Genomic DNA, 16,961 nt, shown 5'->3' on the forward strand with positions numbered 1-16,961 from the left:
TCAAGTTGAGTTTACCAGAGCGGCTGACCTCTATCCACACGCTGATATTGATCCACTCGCTCTTTATCTCTCTACGCCCAACACACACACACACACACACACACACACACACACCACCACACAAACCTCAGCTCACTCTCCCACATTCACCGTTTTTTTGTTTTCTTGAAGTCTCACCGTTGGGGATTGCGTTGAGCGTTGCCATGGTTCCGTTGACGGCTTTGAGCAGGTCTTTGGTTTTGTCTCTTGCTGCTTTAACTCGGCCCTTCAGTCCGGCCACGCTATCAGCATTCTCTGCGTACACACAAAGTGAATGACAAGAGATCGTTTGATTCGAATCCTGCTTATAAAATCACTTCCTTCTCCCTCTTGACGAGGAGGAGTGACTGACAGCGAGGCAGACAGATGAAAAGTGACAGCTGATGAACAAAACTCATTCCTTGTTTCTATTGTATATATGATTATTTCTATATTACTACTGCGATCCATTCATCGATCGAAGCTCCTTCCACAACAGTTAGCAGTCCACTCACATCATCTGTTGCCTGCTTCATATGCATTAGAAATAAGAATATATATACACACATTCATAGATACCTTTAACATCATTTTGCATTTGCTTAGCTTGGTTCAGGAGTCTGTGGCTCTTCTGAAGGGCACCATAAGCTGCTTCCTTTATCGGGACCTCTTCACCCAAAGCCTAAACACACACACATACAAATAGAGCAACAGCGGAACACCTGACTTAAAAAAAAAAAAAAAAAAAACACTTCCGAGACTAATTTAAATTAATAATATTATTTATGACAAAAAAGTTGCAGTAATCTGCATACAATCTTTTTGTAAGATCAAAGCAAGACTACTTTGCATTTCTAAGTGCAGACTATACTTTCCCTCACATTCATTCTTCACCCTCAACCCCCTTATTTGTTAATACTTCTGTTCTCACTGCCTCCCTTTTTCTCTCTTTTTTTTTTTTTTAGCCCTTTCTGCTTCTGCCCTTTACATCTTTTTTGCCACAGGAAGAAAGAAAAAGAAAGAAGAAAAAGAAAACGGTAACACGGGCAGAGAGAAGAACAAATAAACGGAGGGGCGCACACAAGAAAAAAAATGTAGAAGAACTAGGAGGCAAACACACTATTACAGGATAAAGCGGAAAAGAAAATCAAAGAGGAGGAATGTAACCAAGACAAAAGCAAAGGAATGGAGAATGAACCCCCCCCCCCCAAAAAAAAAAGAAAAGAAAAGAAAGCAAAGTGTGAAACGAGGACAAGAAAAAAGAGGTGGAAAGAAGCGAAGAAAATGAATAAATTACGAAATAAAAGCAGGAAAGAAGAAGGTAAAGGGAGATTTCAGGTGTGTGTGTGTGTGGTTTTGATAATGAAACAGGGAAAGGTGAAAAATGAAGGAAAGAGAGAGGACAGAGAAGAGCTTTGATCTCTCAGCCATGACTAATGGAGAGCACAAGCTTACATTACTGTTACCGCATGCGAGATATACACAAACACACACACTTCTTGTGCTGACACTACACGTTTTGGTCCGGATAGCAAGTATAGTTGATATTTACATTTTGAATGCAGCACCTGGAAGTGACTATTTTGCATACAGCATAAAGAAGAGTGTAGATTTCAGCTTTTTTGGCTAAATAACAAAAAAAAAAAGTATTAAATAAGACTTAATGCATCACAAGATGAATGAGCGAAAGCAATGCAATACTTTTTTCATATCAGAATAGAGGCAAGAAAGACTTCCTGTGAATGCAGTTGCATGCGTGTGTGTCCTCTTACCAGTGCCAGTGCCTCATTTGCCCTCTGTTTGGCTGCCTTCGCTTCCTTCTCTGCTGAATCAACATTTGCTTTAATATTACTGTAGGCCTTGAAGGCAGCTGTTGCGTTGAAGGAGAGATTTCTAGCTTCAGCCAAAATACTGCGAGGAGTGGGGAAGGACAAAAAAAAAAATATATATATATAATAATAATAAATTAAATTAAAAAAGAAAAAAATAGAGAAACAGAGGTCAACTTGTTATTTTGCCTTGATAAAATCCTGGATTCAGGACACTCCTGTGACAACAACAGTCACCACCATAACCTTATACTAAACTCAGTGCTCATTATGTTGCTCTCTGAGTTTTCTGCAGTGACAGAAAACCACTAGAGTGATTCCAGGGAAGCAATAACAATCCTTTTCATCATTTTATCCTTGCCTTAAAATATTTTTCTCAAACAGTCAGAGTTTGAGTCGATTTAATGCGATTGCGTGTTTTTTTTTTTTTTTTTAAGAAATGGTCCAATCAGTTTTGGAAGTGATGATCAAAATGATAAAGGATGAACTGCCTGTAAATCATCTGCTATTGTATCTATGTCCATGCATGTTTAACCTTCCCGTGAATATAAACAGATGCTGTTAATGTGGTTATATTTACCCATCCAAAATGGCAGCAGAGCCATTCAGCTGATGGGCGTGCGTCTCTGCATCGTGCACACGATTAGCCAAACTGTGACTTAAACCACTGGTGAGGTGACCGACTTTATAACTGAGCTGCTCATGAAGGGGATCCAGCTCTCTCTGCATCTCCTCCAAGTCCTGCAGATGGAAACACAAAAAACGGGGGCTCTGCTCACTTTGCTTGGGTGCTGCAGAGCTGAGATTGGGGGAAAAAAAAAAAAAAAAAAGGGCTAACCCATTCAAATCACTGTTTTGTTAGCATTTGTGATAATAGCTTTAATTTTGTCAATTATATCAACTTAATTAAACACAGAAGAAAGCCAAGAGACTAAATTGAAACCGTTATTCTTCCTCTTTCCTGATGCCTAAAGACACAAGCTGACCACAGAATCATAAGGAGGTTACTAAGAGGTGTCCTATCTGAGGTTTCAGCTTGGTGGACCTTAGTACCTCTATCTCTTTGTTAATGTTGTCAGAAAGCTGGTTTGCTTCACCCAACAGACGTTCTCCTTCTCCGAGGACCTCCTGGGTTTCCTGTTTCACCTCACTGACTGCAGAGCGCTTCCTCTGGAAGAAAACACATCTAATGATCAGCTTTTATTAGCAATGACTGTTGACTAATTTCAAGATGTCTCAGCTCCTCATTTGGTTAAACGACAAGACATAACTGTCACAGTTAAGAAAAACTTTCAAATTGATTACAAGGGTGACACTGAAAGGGAAGAAAAAAAACACCACAACATACACGTAAATGCTAATTTTGAAGGTGGGAATGATGAAATACCGACTACAGTATGTGTGAGCAGGGATATCACTTAAAAGCCGAGGATGCATTACATGCATAAGCTGATTAAGTAGAGTATGTCACACGTGAGTGCAGCAGCTCTTCAACTATGGCTATGTTTGATTACTTACACCACTTGTGGCCTTTTGTTCTTTTACTCAAAAGCTTGTCCCACATTCTCAAACTTCAGGACAACACCGTTACGGTTGTGTGAATCAGAGAAAACATTTGAATTGAATTGGCAATTGGATATTTTGTTTTGAGAATATTTTCACCTACAGAAGTTTGGGTTAGGTTAGAAGAGTTTTCTGAGCTTCCATGTAAACTTAGGAAGAGCAAAAAGAAAAAAAACATTCCTGGCTCGTCACAGTAAAGAAATGTGATATATATATATATATATACAGTATATAGTAGCTCAGCATGTATGTTCTGTATGCAGGCCTGTGCTTTTACCTCCAGAGCTGTCAGGTTGGCATGGTTTTGTTCAGCCAGCAGGCCAGCCTGTCTCGTCTTTCCCTGGGCAGAGTGGAGCAGATCCCCGGCCTCCCGGAGCTTCCCCTCATGGTCGGACAGCTTCCCTTTTATCTGGGGAGGCAGGTGGGGAAGCATAAAGTGAATTTTATTAATTTAGGAACGCCGAAGACAAAAGAGGAAAGATTAGAAGCTGTAATTACCTCTGCTTTCAGGTCTTCTGTGGACTGATGGGGATTGCCAAACAATCTTTTGACTTTTTGATACAACTCTTCTGCGAGTCTAGAGAAAAGGAGAAGGAAATATATATATTTTAGCCATTTCGCAGTATTCATGTCTGAACTGGGGAGGAAGTTAGTGTGTATGAATGTAACATTTCCTGGAAAAACAGAAGTGGAAAGGAAAGGTACTGCGATGCGTGACAGAGCTTCCACTAGTGCAGAGACAATAATCACTCCATACGATATGTTGAAATTCAAGAATGAAATTGCTGGCTATCCTCTATTGACCCCTCAGGCTGAGTTAGATTAAACCATGTCAGAGAAAAACATTTCAAATATCGGCAAACCAGTGCGTGCACGTTTGCATGTGATGGGACGGTGCAGGTGAGGAAACGTGTGCTGCTTTACTAACAGCACCAGACGAGATACAGGAGCTTTATCAGTGTGTGTGCCAGATTAAGTTATTCTGTGGTGGAAATTCTGCATCACGGGCAGCACAGGGCACGAGGCATTAACAAAATAGGCACAATAAAACCTTGCTGTGCCCTTCTCACCACCAACTGCAGTCTGCTCAGTTAATTAACATGAAATGGATTAGACTATTGGATTACATTGTTAATAATTAGCGTCCATGCTTTGACCTTATCTTTTCAAAGCTTTGCACGTGTCAGGGAAGGTAGGAAACGATTCTCCAGGTGGATGATGGATAGCAAAATAATAATGAGCAGAGCACCGATGGCCTGAGGAGCCAGTAAAACTGGACATACGGTCCAAACACACACACACACACACACACACACCCTTATGAAGTCAGATTGCATCCAGCTATTTCTGGAAACGTCTGTGGCCAACTTGCCAAAAAGGGGAAATGTATTTCAGCGATTATGAAGCCTCACTCCTCTTATTCGAGCAAAGCTTTTCACCCTGCCTTTCAACACGACTTTTCAAAACTACCTATGAACGCTGGTGTGTTACGTCGACATGTTGTCTTCAATAATGTAACTTAGCCCTCGAGTACGTTGCCGCTGTAGATGTGGCATAAACATGTGCTGCAGCAGACAGCACAGCATGCCAGAGTTAAAAATCGTGGACCAGTGTTCCCCTTATTTGATCCATCCATCAACATTGCAATGCAGCCTTTGGTTCATGGATATTTTTCTCATTATTCTGTGCATTGACTTCAATTTCCAGAAGGTCTTCTCACTTTGGACGTATTTAAAACTGTTTAATAATCATGTGTACCACAGTGTCCATTAATGAGCCTTGTTTTCCACCTTCGGCATTAATTAAGACTTAAGACAACATGGATCTAGTGTCCTCCAGTTGACATCACTCAGAGGACAAACTCACACAGTTCTGGGGGAAATATGCAACGTAATGATTAGATTTGATGAAACTTTAATGAACCCAGTGGGGAATAGCAAGAACTCAACATAATATAACTCAGAGAAGGAAAACAAAAACAAATGAGGGATGTCTTGACATTATCCAGCTGACTGGTACAACTGTACGGTACGTAACATCACATGAAGTCACATTTGCAGCATGTGACCAAACGAAAAGTATGAAACAGCCCTTCAACATTTGTGTTTTTCTCTGACGCCCTGGTTGAGATCCCCCCTCAGGGTTCAGTCAAATAATCAACGGCAGACTGACAGATTAGTCATTGAGCTACAGTGGCAATTTCTCAGCGTGCTCCTCCCCCCCCCCCCCCCCCAACCCCACTACTCTCTGGCCGTCCGTCTGTTATTCCCTTCTTTCACTGTGACCTTCCATCTCACAATGTGTTCTTAATATCTTTACGTCTCTCCCTTCCTGCCCCTTTGGCAAAACTTTTAATCAACTCACCACCTTGTCAACACTTAACCACTGAGAGAGACATTCAGGCAGACAGAGAGTAGATTACTAATTTTATTAAACGCCCGGAGAGAGACAAAGACAGTGAGTGCAGCAAAGTGAGATACATCAGCAAAAAAAAAGCCATGGCTTTAGGATATGTAGCAATCAGATGTCTGTGCATTGGAGTGTTTACTGACGTTTCCCATGTCAACAAGAAGAAAGAGTGACAAATGAAAGGAATTAAGAGGGAAGAGGAAGAGGGAGAATAAAAGAATGAATCAATTTGGATGATTCAACCTACGCAGCTGAGAAAACACAGATGTGCTGTGAACTTCAGCTTTGTTTTCTATAGCTAATTACCTCCATCATGACAAGTGAACAAGGGGCAAATCTTTATATAACTCACCCATTTAATTTTTTTTTTTAAGCTCACAGTTATGCATAATTGAGGGGGTGCTGAGAATAATGCATCAAACAGCAATGGCTGCTTTGCCATTGAGCAAAAAAAGGAGCTAAAAGTATGGCGAAGCCTATGGAGGTAGAATCAAAGAAAAATTTTGTGATGCTCCAGAGATCTTAAAAAAAACAAACAAAAAATAAAAAGTAGATGAAAAAAGTCTAAAAAAAGAGGGCGATCAAGGGTAAGGATACAGAAAGAAGAGCAGAGACTAAGCGCAGACAGGGATGGGTTGGTCTTAGTAAGACATTTAAAATCAGCTCTGGATCTGTTAATCTACCTTCATAATGGATGGTTGAACTGCGGATATTTTTGTGTCGTTACTTTCGCTGCCAGAAGGGGGAGACAGAATTTCCACCCCGTTGGTTTCAGCTTGTCATTTGTCCATTTTACAATGCTGCGTTCTCTTAAAAGATTTTTTTAGCTGAAGCTTTATACGGTTGTTTCCAGATGAAGGCGCAGAAACGTGTCCCAGAAGGAACAAAAACAATCTTAGACATGCAAACTGAAATCTCGAGCATCAAGTTATGAGTGGAAGAAAATAAAATAAAATAAAATATAAAAGAGTGGCTGGCGCTTCTGTCTGCAATCGATAGTGAGTCCAAGAGAAAGCCTGGTCAGTTCACCTTTTCTAAAAATCAATTTTTGTTATGCGCAGATGGAGGTTGGAGAGACCCACCTGTCCATGTGTGTGTGTGTGTGTGAAGGAGAGAGAAAGAGTGTGTGTGTTCATGTGCGTCCATACTCCATCTCCTCATCAGCGATGCTCTTCTTCCCTCCCAGCTGTCGTCTCCTCATCTCCGCCAGCATGGCCTGGATCTCCTCCTTCATATCCTTCAGGCTTTTGTCTGGAGTTCCATCTCTCCGTGTGAGAGTCTGGTTCAGCTCAGCGGCCTTAGACTGGAGATCTGGACACAGATGCACAGAGAGACTGCTGACGAGATACTGAAGGTGGACAGATTCTGTTTAATTCAAGAAAGGAAACAGTTTTTCCCTCAAAATCGAGTTAATACTCATAAACTCAAAGAATGTATGGACGGGTCCACTGTCTTAGCTCTACTTTCAGATGATATTAGGTGTTTGTTATGTATAATTTGCCTCATTGATTGAGTTTTTGGCTTCTGGGGTCAGTTGAAGGTTGTGAGAAGCACAGCCAAGTTGTTGGTTTACATGTGAGGTAAAAAAGCCAACAGTCAAACAATCACTGTTTTGTTTTCACGTGCCATTAAAAAGTGTAGTGGAGCGACTACTTTCTGAAGCCACTGTATGTATTTCATCTGCTTTTTATGGCTCAAACAGAAAGAAACACAAAATCCCACCATTTGATCTTCACTCGTGCTGCGAGTCAGGCACGCACACAATCTGTTTAACACCATTCAAAGTCAGTGAATTTGGCAGACTTGGTGGTTGCTCTGTTTTTATCAAATTAAAGGCAGCGAAAACTCAAACCAATCAATGATGAAACTACTGTTTAACACTCCAAGGCTCATTTGAGTAATACTCAAACTGCTGAAACAAAAATGTGTGTGTGTGTGTGTCTAACTATTTGTCTGAGAAAGAGCCAGCCAAACAGAGCAGGGAAACGTGTCTGTTGCGTCTTTCCACATACAGAAATACAAAGATCTGTGTGTATGTTGTGTGTCTGCAGTGATGGTGTGTTCTTCTCATTTCAAATGTAAACCTGTTATGATTAAAGCACGTTGAAACTTACACAGTAAAATCTGTGTGTGTGAGATTGTTTGATTAGAAGTGTGTGGGCTGATCTGTCTGTGTGTGTGTGTGCGTCGTTGTGGCAATGCAGCATTTCTTCTAATTTGAAATGTAAACATGATGTGACTTCAGCCAAGAAAGAACTGAAGCCATCATGCTAATGAACAGCTGTACTGCGTGTGTGTGTGTGTGTGTCTATGAACCTGTAAAGACTGTGTGAGAGTGAGAGTGCGTATGTGTGTGTCTCAGCCATATAATTACATAGTGGGATTTAAAAGCCAATTAAACACTTAAAACGTGGATGGAATCATATTATAGTATTTAGTAAACACAGACGCACACACACTGACAAAAAATGGGTACAGTATTTTCTTGCCTCATTATGTGTGTGCGTATGTGTGTGTGTGCACAGTTGTATGAATGTGTGCACATCTGCATCAGTGTGTGTGTACGTGGTGTGTGTGAGTGTGATATCCACTAATTAAGTCTCTAATTGCTACTCTCAATCATCCAGTGAGCCATGACACACTCTCAGCCTCTCTCTCTCTCTCTCTCTCTCTCTCTCTCTCTCTCAGAAACACTCACACACACAATATTCACATTGCGATTAGGCAACGGGCCAGAGAGTTAGGAGCAACAACAAGATGAGGACAGTTTCATCACAGCCAGTCAGAACGTGACGTTTTGGTAACTTTCTTTCCATCCCAGAAGTCATCAAAAATTCATAATGGTAATCAAAATAACAGATTATTTGAACAGCACAGTTTTGCATAGAGCACATTTGCTTTAAAAAGAAAAAAAAAAAACATCAATGTGGAGGAGGGAGAGTTACTTAAAAGTACATTTCTAAATGATGAGTCCAATTGCAAGATGAAATTGGCAGATAGAGAAAAATGACATTTAGACAAGAGCGAAAGCCGAGATGAAGAGTTGACTACATCTCCAGGGGTAATGGATTTTCAGCAGTATTATCTGGACTCCTTCAGCTTCTCTGAGAATGTTCAGGTGTTTTGTCCATGGCAACCTCAGACTCAAAGCCCACTTTTCAGCATCGTAAAGAAAATACGACAACAAAAGAAAAAACTTCTGCACAACAGAAAGGTTTTGTGCGTGCATGCTATTGAGGATGCAGAATTCTTCTACAAATGAAAGCTCCGCAATGGGACACGGAAGTGGATTTTGAGTGATAGCGGCAAATAAAGAGAAGCTTGACCAACCCCGGCACAATTGGTCAGCGTGACCTCCAAAGTGGCGCTCCTGAAAAATGGTGCAAAAAGGTACGAGCAAAGACAGCATGAGTCAAAGCTTTAGTTCCCACATGGAAGGACCGCGATGGCCTGGAAACAAAGTCACACCCTTTTCAGAAAAGCAAGGAAAAAACACAAACCTGGCCAAGCAGAAACTGACGAGAAAGGATACTTAAGCTGAACTTAACAACTACATGCTAGTTATACATGCAGAGAAAGAGAGAAATAGGCCCTCTGTATGAGGCCACCACTAACAGAGCCAACCATCTGGGCGCGCCGCAAAGATCCGACTCGCAGAACGCTTTACACCAGTGGGAACTAAATATCCTGCTGTAGGAGACCATTAAAAACTGGAGCAATGGTTACGCATCTAATATTGGAGGTCTGGAGTGCAACCAAAAGACAAAAGCAAAAAGAGAAAATAAAAAGTTAATGCTAAAAAAAGGTTTCATCAAACTGCATTAAATTCCAGTATATCGAGGTCACCTCCAGAGAGTATTACCACCTGAGTGTTTCAGCATCTATGACGTCATTACTGCTGCTAGAAGGTCCTGTGCTTCTTTTAGTACACACGGAAAGAGAACAAAAAGAAGAGAGAATATTAGCTTTAAATTGATCACACAAAATAAATGTGTGATTTTTTTTTTTATCACCATTGGAGGTGATAATATTAATGTTGGGAAATAATGCAGGATTAAAGAAACATTTTGTCATTAGTTCATGAACGCTTTGCACCAATTGCTAATGTAGCGTCTTTTTATGGTGCAAACACTCTTGTGGGGTATTAATGCATCGAGGCTGTAAGTCGCTTTTGGGGGGGGGGGGGACTGACCAAATCAGCGAATGTACACTCAAAGCTTTTTCTTGGAGATGGTTTCAAGCCATTTCCGCTGCCCTCACTAGTTTGATTGCACAGCTCCTCCGTGTTTTCTGACAACACGCCCTCCTAGGACAGCCGGCACTGCCAACTTTGAAAACAGTCGCGCGACAGAATGAAACAAACTGCGTCATTGCACCTGATTATCTTGGTGGGTGAGTCTTTATCACCATGGTTAGTGGCACTGCAGCCTGCTGGATTTGTCTTTATTGCTCAGGCAACACTTTGCCGGAGCAGCAGGCCCAAAGCAGTGGCAGCTGGCCCATCAAGCCATTGTGTTTGAGGTAAGTTTCCATTAGCAAGCTAACAAGGAAGCAGAGAGGCGTTTTGGTTGTCTCACCTCAGTGATGCCTCCTCCTTCCTCCCCTTAACAGTAAGCCTGATAGAACTGATTCAATGCAGGCTACTGTCTACTTTCTGGGATTTGTGGTATTTCATCTCCAAACCAAGTTCAACTCTGTCTGAAGATGCTAAATCTTCATTTAATTGGTGTTTTTCAATCTCTTCTGTCAGTGTAAATTAATTTCATTAGCTCCTTTTGCTCACCTCTTCATATTCTTGCATATCATATTGTCCTCTCATGTCATGTCATAACCCAAATTTCCCACAAGGATCCCCTACATTTAATATAATGTAATATTAAGCAATGCACTCTAATGACAGATTAAACAAGCGAGAGAGAGGACAGACAAATCCAGGCAGCCCAGTTGGCAGGATATGGTGTTTGCTTCTGCTACCTTTAGCTCCCAGCAGTGTGTCCCTGATGAATTGCTCCAGGTCCTCAGCTCGTTTATGAATCCTGTCAGCATCATCTTCAACCTGTTCTCCATCAGCAGACACCTTAGTGGCCTACACACACACCCACACACAAAAACACACAAGCCATGAAATACTAAGCAATGTTGAATAAGTGAAGATATTGACTTCTCTCTAACAAAGGAACGAAAGGGATGCAGGGCTGCGTACTTGGAAAAGAATGACAGAAAATGCCGCCAATACGTTCATGCAATCAATAGTATCGTGTTTTTGTTTTTGCATGTGTGTGTGTGTGTGTGTGCCTGTTAAACATACAGAAACACAGATGGATGGATTATTGACAAGACACACAATCTCACATATTAACGCACACAAACCCACGAGAATTTAGCAGAATGTATGAATTTTTGACAGCCATGAAAACACAACCGAGCACACACAATTTAACACACCTACACAGACGAGGAAAGAAAGAGCAGGTAATTATTGTTGTGAATTGACAAGAACATGCCGCATCATTCTGGCTGTTGTATGTGAGTATGACGGGGTGTGGGTGATAGCATCGCTGTCAACAAATGTCAGAGCCCTAGTCCCTAAAAGGGTGACAGTTGACAGCACCAATGTGTGTGTTATTTTCCTCCACTTGGCACTTGTAGACCCCCTGCACTCACACTGGGGTTTGTTTTTTTTTTTTTATATATATATTATATATATATTCTTGTTAAGGCCTCTCCCTACTGGCTGTGACTTTACTGAAGGCCCCACTGGGGGAGATGGATCATGAACTTAAGTAAAAGATGCAGCTTGATGTACGTCAACCGTACAACGGTAACACCTGCTGAGTTATCAGAATAAAAGCCATCCATCACTACAGCACCGTTATTGTGGTGAAGAGTGAGCGTTATGTCCCGTTACGTTCCTATTGGCTGGTTGGTGTTCAATACGCAGGTCCACCTATAGCCTGCTGGGAGAGCAGCTTCTCAGCATCTGGCAGGAAGAGACCACACAAGCAAGCTGCATGCTGGGATGCCCGTGAAGATGGTGGGTGAGAGGGGGATGATGCCGAAGCTGTTATCTGTGATGAAGACTGGCTCTTGTCCCCGGCAGGACTCATTCACCAATCTGGAGAGTTCTCTCAGCAGCAGGCTGCTCCACCCTGAGAGTTACTGCACATCATTTCCTCCTACAGCTACAAGACTGAGCCAGCTGCCGGTAGACTTCAGATCAGTAGATCAGTTTTTTATCCTTCTCCACCCTGTTTACTGTAGTAATGTTTTTGTTTTTCCCCACTCTGGGCCAAATACAGGAATTTCAATTAGAACGCAGTAATAATGGGAGTCCCATCCTTGATCCTCAGTGCAACACAGGTCCATCATGTTCGAGCGGCAAACAAAGATATCACCATGCTTCTTTCATCCAGATCAGCCCAGCGTCGCACAGTGTGTACCCGACTACTATTCCACCAATCAACAGCTGTGAACAGGGTGAACAGGAAGAATGATGGGGGTCGCACTGGAGACCAAGCATAGCAATAGGAATAAACTTTTAAAAATGAAAATCTGCTTTTTTCAGAAGAAGGAAATACTTTCATTATTTCAGGTTTGTGCTGCTCTAATGTGAATCACACACTGTCGAGCTGGTTATAATGTTTTTGGAGCTGCCGCCTCTGTGATCCACTGCTCGCCGCAGTGATTAGACTTGTGTCTCTGCTGTTGGTAGTACAAAAGTTTTGCCTTAAACTGTGATCTCGCTCTCCGCCACAGACCCCATTTACTCCATCTCGTTATGTGACAGACCGAAAAAGAAGGTGCGAGAAGGATAACATGAAGAAGGAAGCAAGACGGTGACAGAGGCCCAGTCTCAGTCGAGCCAAAGGAAGAACGAAAGTTTCTTTACCCTGCTGTGCAGTTGGTCCATCTCAACAATTAGTGATCCTAGGTTGGAGTCGGCCAGTTGCAGTAATCTCTCCGGAGCTCTCTGAGGCGACAGCATGTGCTGCAGGACAGAAACAGAGAGATGAAGGAATTACAAAGTGAAATGTCTGACACATTTTGGCCCAGGGCTAGGCTTTTGAACCGCCCGGCTCTACGGCTGAACAGAAGAGGATGTGCAGGAAGCACAGAAAGACGAAGGAAGAACAGAAAACACATCTGATAAAGCTCTATATATTGTCAGTATGTCAGCGTTAAAGTAGTTCAAATAGAACAAAGAATGGGTGAAATTATTGTCCAACCAGAATTAATTACTCCTTTGGAAACCATTCACATGCTGTCCATATCTTTATCTATTTTATCTATTTAAGAATTTCATAAAACTGATTGTTAATCGCATTCTGAATTAAAAAATGGGGATGAGTGTTAATTTACAACGTCCTTTGAAACCAGCCAAACACAGACTCTTTACCTTGAGTTCATCTGTCATGTTCTCAAACCGGTACAACATCTTGTAGGGCGGTGGGAGGGGTGTGGTCACAGTGACATCAGTGATGATGCGATACAAGCGGTCCATATCACTGATCAACAGGCCTGAGCACTCATCATCACAGGCTAGAAAAACAACAACAAACAATCAGCCAGTGTGTAATTTGGCAAGCTAAATCAATTTAACAGGTTGTGTGTTTTGTTCTTTTTGAGACAGATTGAGTTTGGACTGGGCGGAGGGAAGTGAAAGGAAAGGAAATCTTCGATACAAGTCTTTTTACACCCAGATCTGTGTTGCGTACATGCTTCGTTTGTGGGTCTGTAAACTAATCAGTGTGTGATTGTAGTGCCTGCTTGTGTTTTCATGTTTAAGTGACTTTGGCATCAGAAAAACAAGGCTGCTGATGCGTGAAATTCAGCACAGAGAGGCAAAATCACCCATTATGAGCACGCACTGCAGGCTAAAAAGCACACACACTAGCACACAGGTTCACCTGGGAATTCACTGAGACACACACATACACATTTTTCTGTACTGCCTGTCTGTGAATTTCTTTTCCCTTCTATAGCCCGAGGCTGATTTATTGCAGAAATTAAAATTTCTGACAAGGGAAATCAAAGACAAATTAAATGAAATAAAAACTTTGTATCCTATCAATATCCGACAAAGCAGGAACACAAAAATACACTAATACATTCAGGCAGTCACATGGTTATACACAAACACATGAAAACATTATGAATATGTAGAGGCTTGTCGAAGTCAAGCCATTGAAGAATCTCAGTGCTGAAGATTTGTACACGCAGTGTGAATAGATTGTGATCATGTGGACTTATGTCCAAGTTTTCAATAATAGCCTGTATTGAAAAAAAAGTGCGGTGCTATGTAGCTGTTTACATCCTGCTTTCACAATATTTCATGTACAGCCCTATTATATACTATATTAATATTAAATACATACAGCAGTCACATGATGACACTTAAAGGACAGAGTAACGTTACTGTGAAGGTTAAGTAGAACTAAGAAACCAGCAAAGTGTTTTTTTTTTTTGTGTTATCAAAGCTGTAGAGGCTACAAGCCGAGTAAAACCCAGGTGGATCTGAAGCAATAGCTCTGGCTTGGCTCAACACACACATGCTTCAAACTGCAAATCCACACACACACACACACAAGCAAGAACTTCTTAACTTACACCTGTTAAATCTTCAGTTTTATCTCTGCACCAAGGAAAAAGTTGAGGTGCAAAGCTGCAGGTAGCACACATCCCTCTTACTTTGTGTCATCTGCTGCCAACCCTGTCGTATCTCCAGAGCCTTTGCTGATCGCACATTTCATGTCCAGCACGTTGGAGGGCTTAATTATAGGTATTTATAGGTTTTATCAGCTATTGAAATAGAATATATAATACTTATGGAGACTTAATCAAAGATTTTCTTGGAATAGAAAGCAGATTTTGAGTGTAATTAGCTCTAACCTGAGGTCATATTTCCATGTTTCAAATAAATTTTGAACATTGGATTACTTATGTGGCTCCTAACATGACACACCGACTGAAATTTATCTGCATATCAACTCAAAATGTTGAGATGCAGCCAATGTGAGTGCTACCTGCATTCCCCACTCAAGGCTGCTTCCTCCCAAAGTGCTTGGTGGTGTCTAATGGGATTGGCGGGGTGGTGAGAGCACAGGCAAAACGCAGAGTGCAATCACTCTTCAACAAGTGAACAGCGGTCTGAACACTCCACTCTGAGTAAACCATCAGGATTTGAGATTGCAGCGTGGAGGTAGCAGAACCGGTTCGGTGTCAGGGTGCACTGCAGCACCAGCACTGCCAATTTATGAACACACGCTTTGTGTCTGAACACATAAAGACCTGAGCAAGCAATTTCCTCTTTGACCTGACAATTTCACATCAGCCTCTGTCTTACAACCTTTTTCTTCTATATCCCAACTGCCACGTACACTTACCTCTAGACATGCTAATGGTACCGAATTGGCTCGTGCCATTATGGTCATATTAAGTTTAAATTAGCTTCAAATGACATTGAAATTATCTTCGAAATGACTTCAATATGACTTCTGCCACGAGACCCTGTCTCCCATGGCAACTGGAGAAAGTGGTGTGACGGCCCGTTTGCATTTCATAGCAAAAATAAAGTTAAAAATGAATAAATAAGTAAATCACACATCGCAGCATCAGGTGGCAATGCTTGGTGGATGAAAGAAAAAAGGGAGGACGTTTGCAGGGATCACAAAGTGAGGCGGCTAGCTTCTTCTGTGCTAGCTTCTGTTGCTGTTCAACAGTACAACAGGGGCCTTAAAAATGATTTCATTTTCAGTTAATTGTAAAATATCCTGATGCATTTCATTTCTTTTGAGCTTGGTATTGGTTTCTAAACTTCGGACACTTTAAATGAAAAGAAAAGTCTTACAGATGATTCCGGCTGGTCCACACACATGCCTCTCCATGCACTGCTCACACGACCTCCCCGACGCCCCGTCCCTGCAGCGGCATTGGCCTGTGACAGGGTCACATGGTCCGGGCAGCGCCCCCCACAAGGAACACTTACACTCCTCGCAGCGGCCGCCTGGCATTCTTGGGTTACCATGGTAACCAGTGGCACATCTGGAGAAGGTAAAAAAAAAAAAGATAACTGTCCGCAGAAAACAATGAGAGAACTACCAGAAACTTCATTTCCACACTAGATTATACAAACACGTCATAGTGGACCAGATCAAATGATTTTCTGTCTGACCTCTCACAATATTTGCCCTCATATCCCTCAGGACAGGCGGTACATCGGTAGTCCTCGAATCCCTCAGCAACACAGGTAGGACTGAAACTAGACACAGGAAGAGAAGGAGAAAGACAAATTACTTTAAAAGACTAAAAAGGCATTTTCAAGCAGCAAACATACGTTAGCTCGTTTGGACATCATGAATTTCTACAGTTACAAATACAGAGAACATAGAAATCATATGATAGTTTGAGTTTGTACTTGTTTGGGCTGGGGAGGGGGCAGGCACAAGGCTTGCAGTCATCGGGAAAACCTCGGACCACTCCGTAGAAGCCTGGAGCGCAGCGTTCACATCGATCCCCCTCCGTGTTGTCTTGGCAGTTCTACACACACACACAAATCATGATACGCTAACCCAGAAACTAGACTCTCTGCTAATGACTTCTGACTTCTGTTGATTTTCCAGCCCTAACCGTATGGGTGTTAAATTTCCCATCATTCTCCACCCAGCATGAATCCTCTTGTGAGTGTTGTTGGTTTAAAATGCAGAATTTGAGTGTGTGATCACAACAGCTAGAATACAGTAACAATGAATATGCCATGCTGCAATTCCAGAAAGCTTTTAATTTTTATTTTATTTTAGTTTTTAAGGAAGCAAATTTTCATATAAAATTAGCAAGTTAAGCTGGACTTCTATCAATTGCATTAGATTTTTGCCACTGGCAAATTGAAAACAAGGCAGCAGATTTGCCTAAGCAGGAATAAAAAAAACCCAAATTTTTTAATCATTTAGAGGCACCTAGGCTCGGCTAGGAAAAAGAAGGCATTTGTATAACTCTTAACCAGAACACAATCCTTTGAATGTGCCAAATTGTCTTGACACTACAATGACTAATTGACGGGGTCACCCATCATCCTCTCCTTGATTACTGTCGAAGTTTTTTTTTTTTTTTTTGAGTGAGTGAGATAATTACCTTTGGCATCACTGG

At 41.7% G+C, this 16,961-nt stretch overlaps 1 protein-coding gene across 5 annotated transcripts in view; it reads right to left on the reverse strand.

Moving 5' to 3' along the window:
- Positions 1–16,961, reverse strand: part of lama2 (laminin, alpha 2) — a 145,565-nt gene that overhangs the window by 25,771 nt on the left and 102,833 nt on the right. For 4 of the 5 annotated variants that reach the window (XM_029496079.1, XM_029496077.1, XM_029496081.1 and 1 more), the window contains 14 exons: positions 16,234–16,355; positions 15,991–16,077; positions 15,667–15,860; positions 13,216–13,358; positions 12,709–12,807; positions 10,794–10,905; positions 6,968–7,130; positions 3,909–3,987; positions 3,688–3,819; positions 2,901–3,017; positions 2,428–2,588; positions 1,791–1,929; positions 598–700; positions 178–294 (listed from right to left, as the gene is read on the reverse strand). In XM_029496079.1, coding sequence (XP_029351939.1) covers positions 178–294; positions 598–700; positions 1,791–1,929; positions 2,428–2,588; positions 2,901–3,017; positions 3,688–3,819; positions 3,909–3,987; positions 6,968–7,130; positions 10,794–10,905; positions 12,709–12,807; positions 13,216–13,358; positions 15,667–15,860; positions 15,991–16,077; positions 16,234–16,355 — 1,768 coding nt within the window. The remainder of the gene's footprint in view (positions 1–177; positions 295–597; positions 701–1,790; positions 1,930–2,427; positions 2,589–2,900; positions 3,018–3,687; positions 3,820–3,908; positions 3,988–6,967; positions 7,131–10,793; positions 10,906–12,708; positions 12,808–13,215; positions 13,359–15,666; positions 15,861–15,990; positions 16,078–16,233; positions 16,356–16,961) is intronic. The other variant, XM_029496080.1, reaches the window with a different exon arrangement.

Source organism: Echeneis naucrates, chromosome 24 (assembly GCF_900963305.1).
Source record: "Echeneis naucrates chromosome 24, fEcheNa1.1, whole genome shotgun sequence".
NCBI lineage: Eukaryota > Metazoa > Chordata > Actinopteri > Carangiformes > Echeneidae > Echeneis > Echeneis naucrates.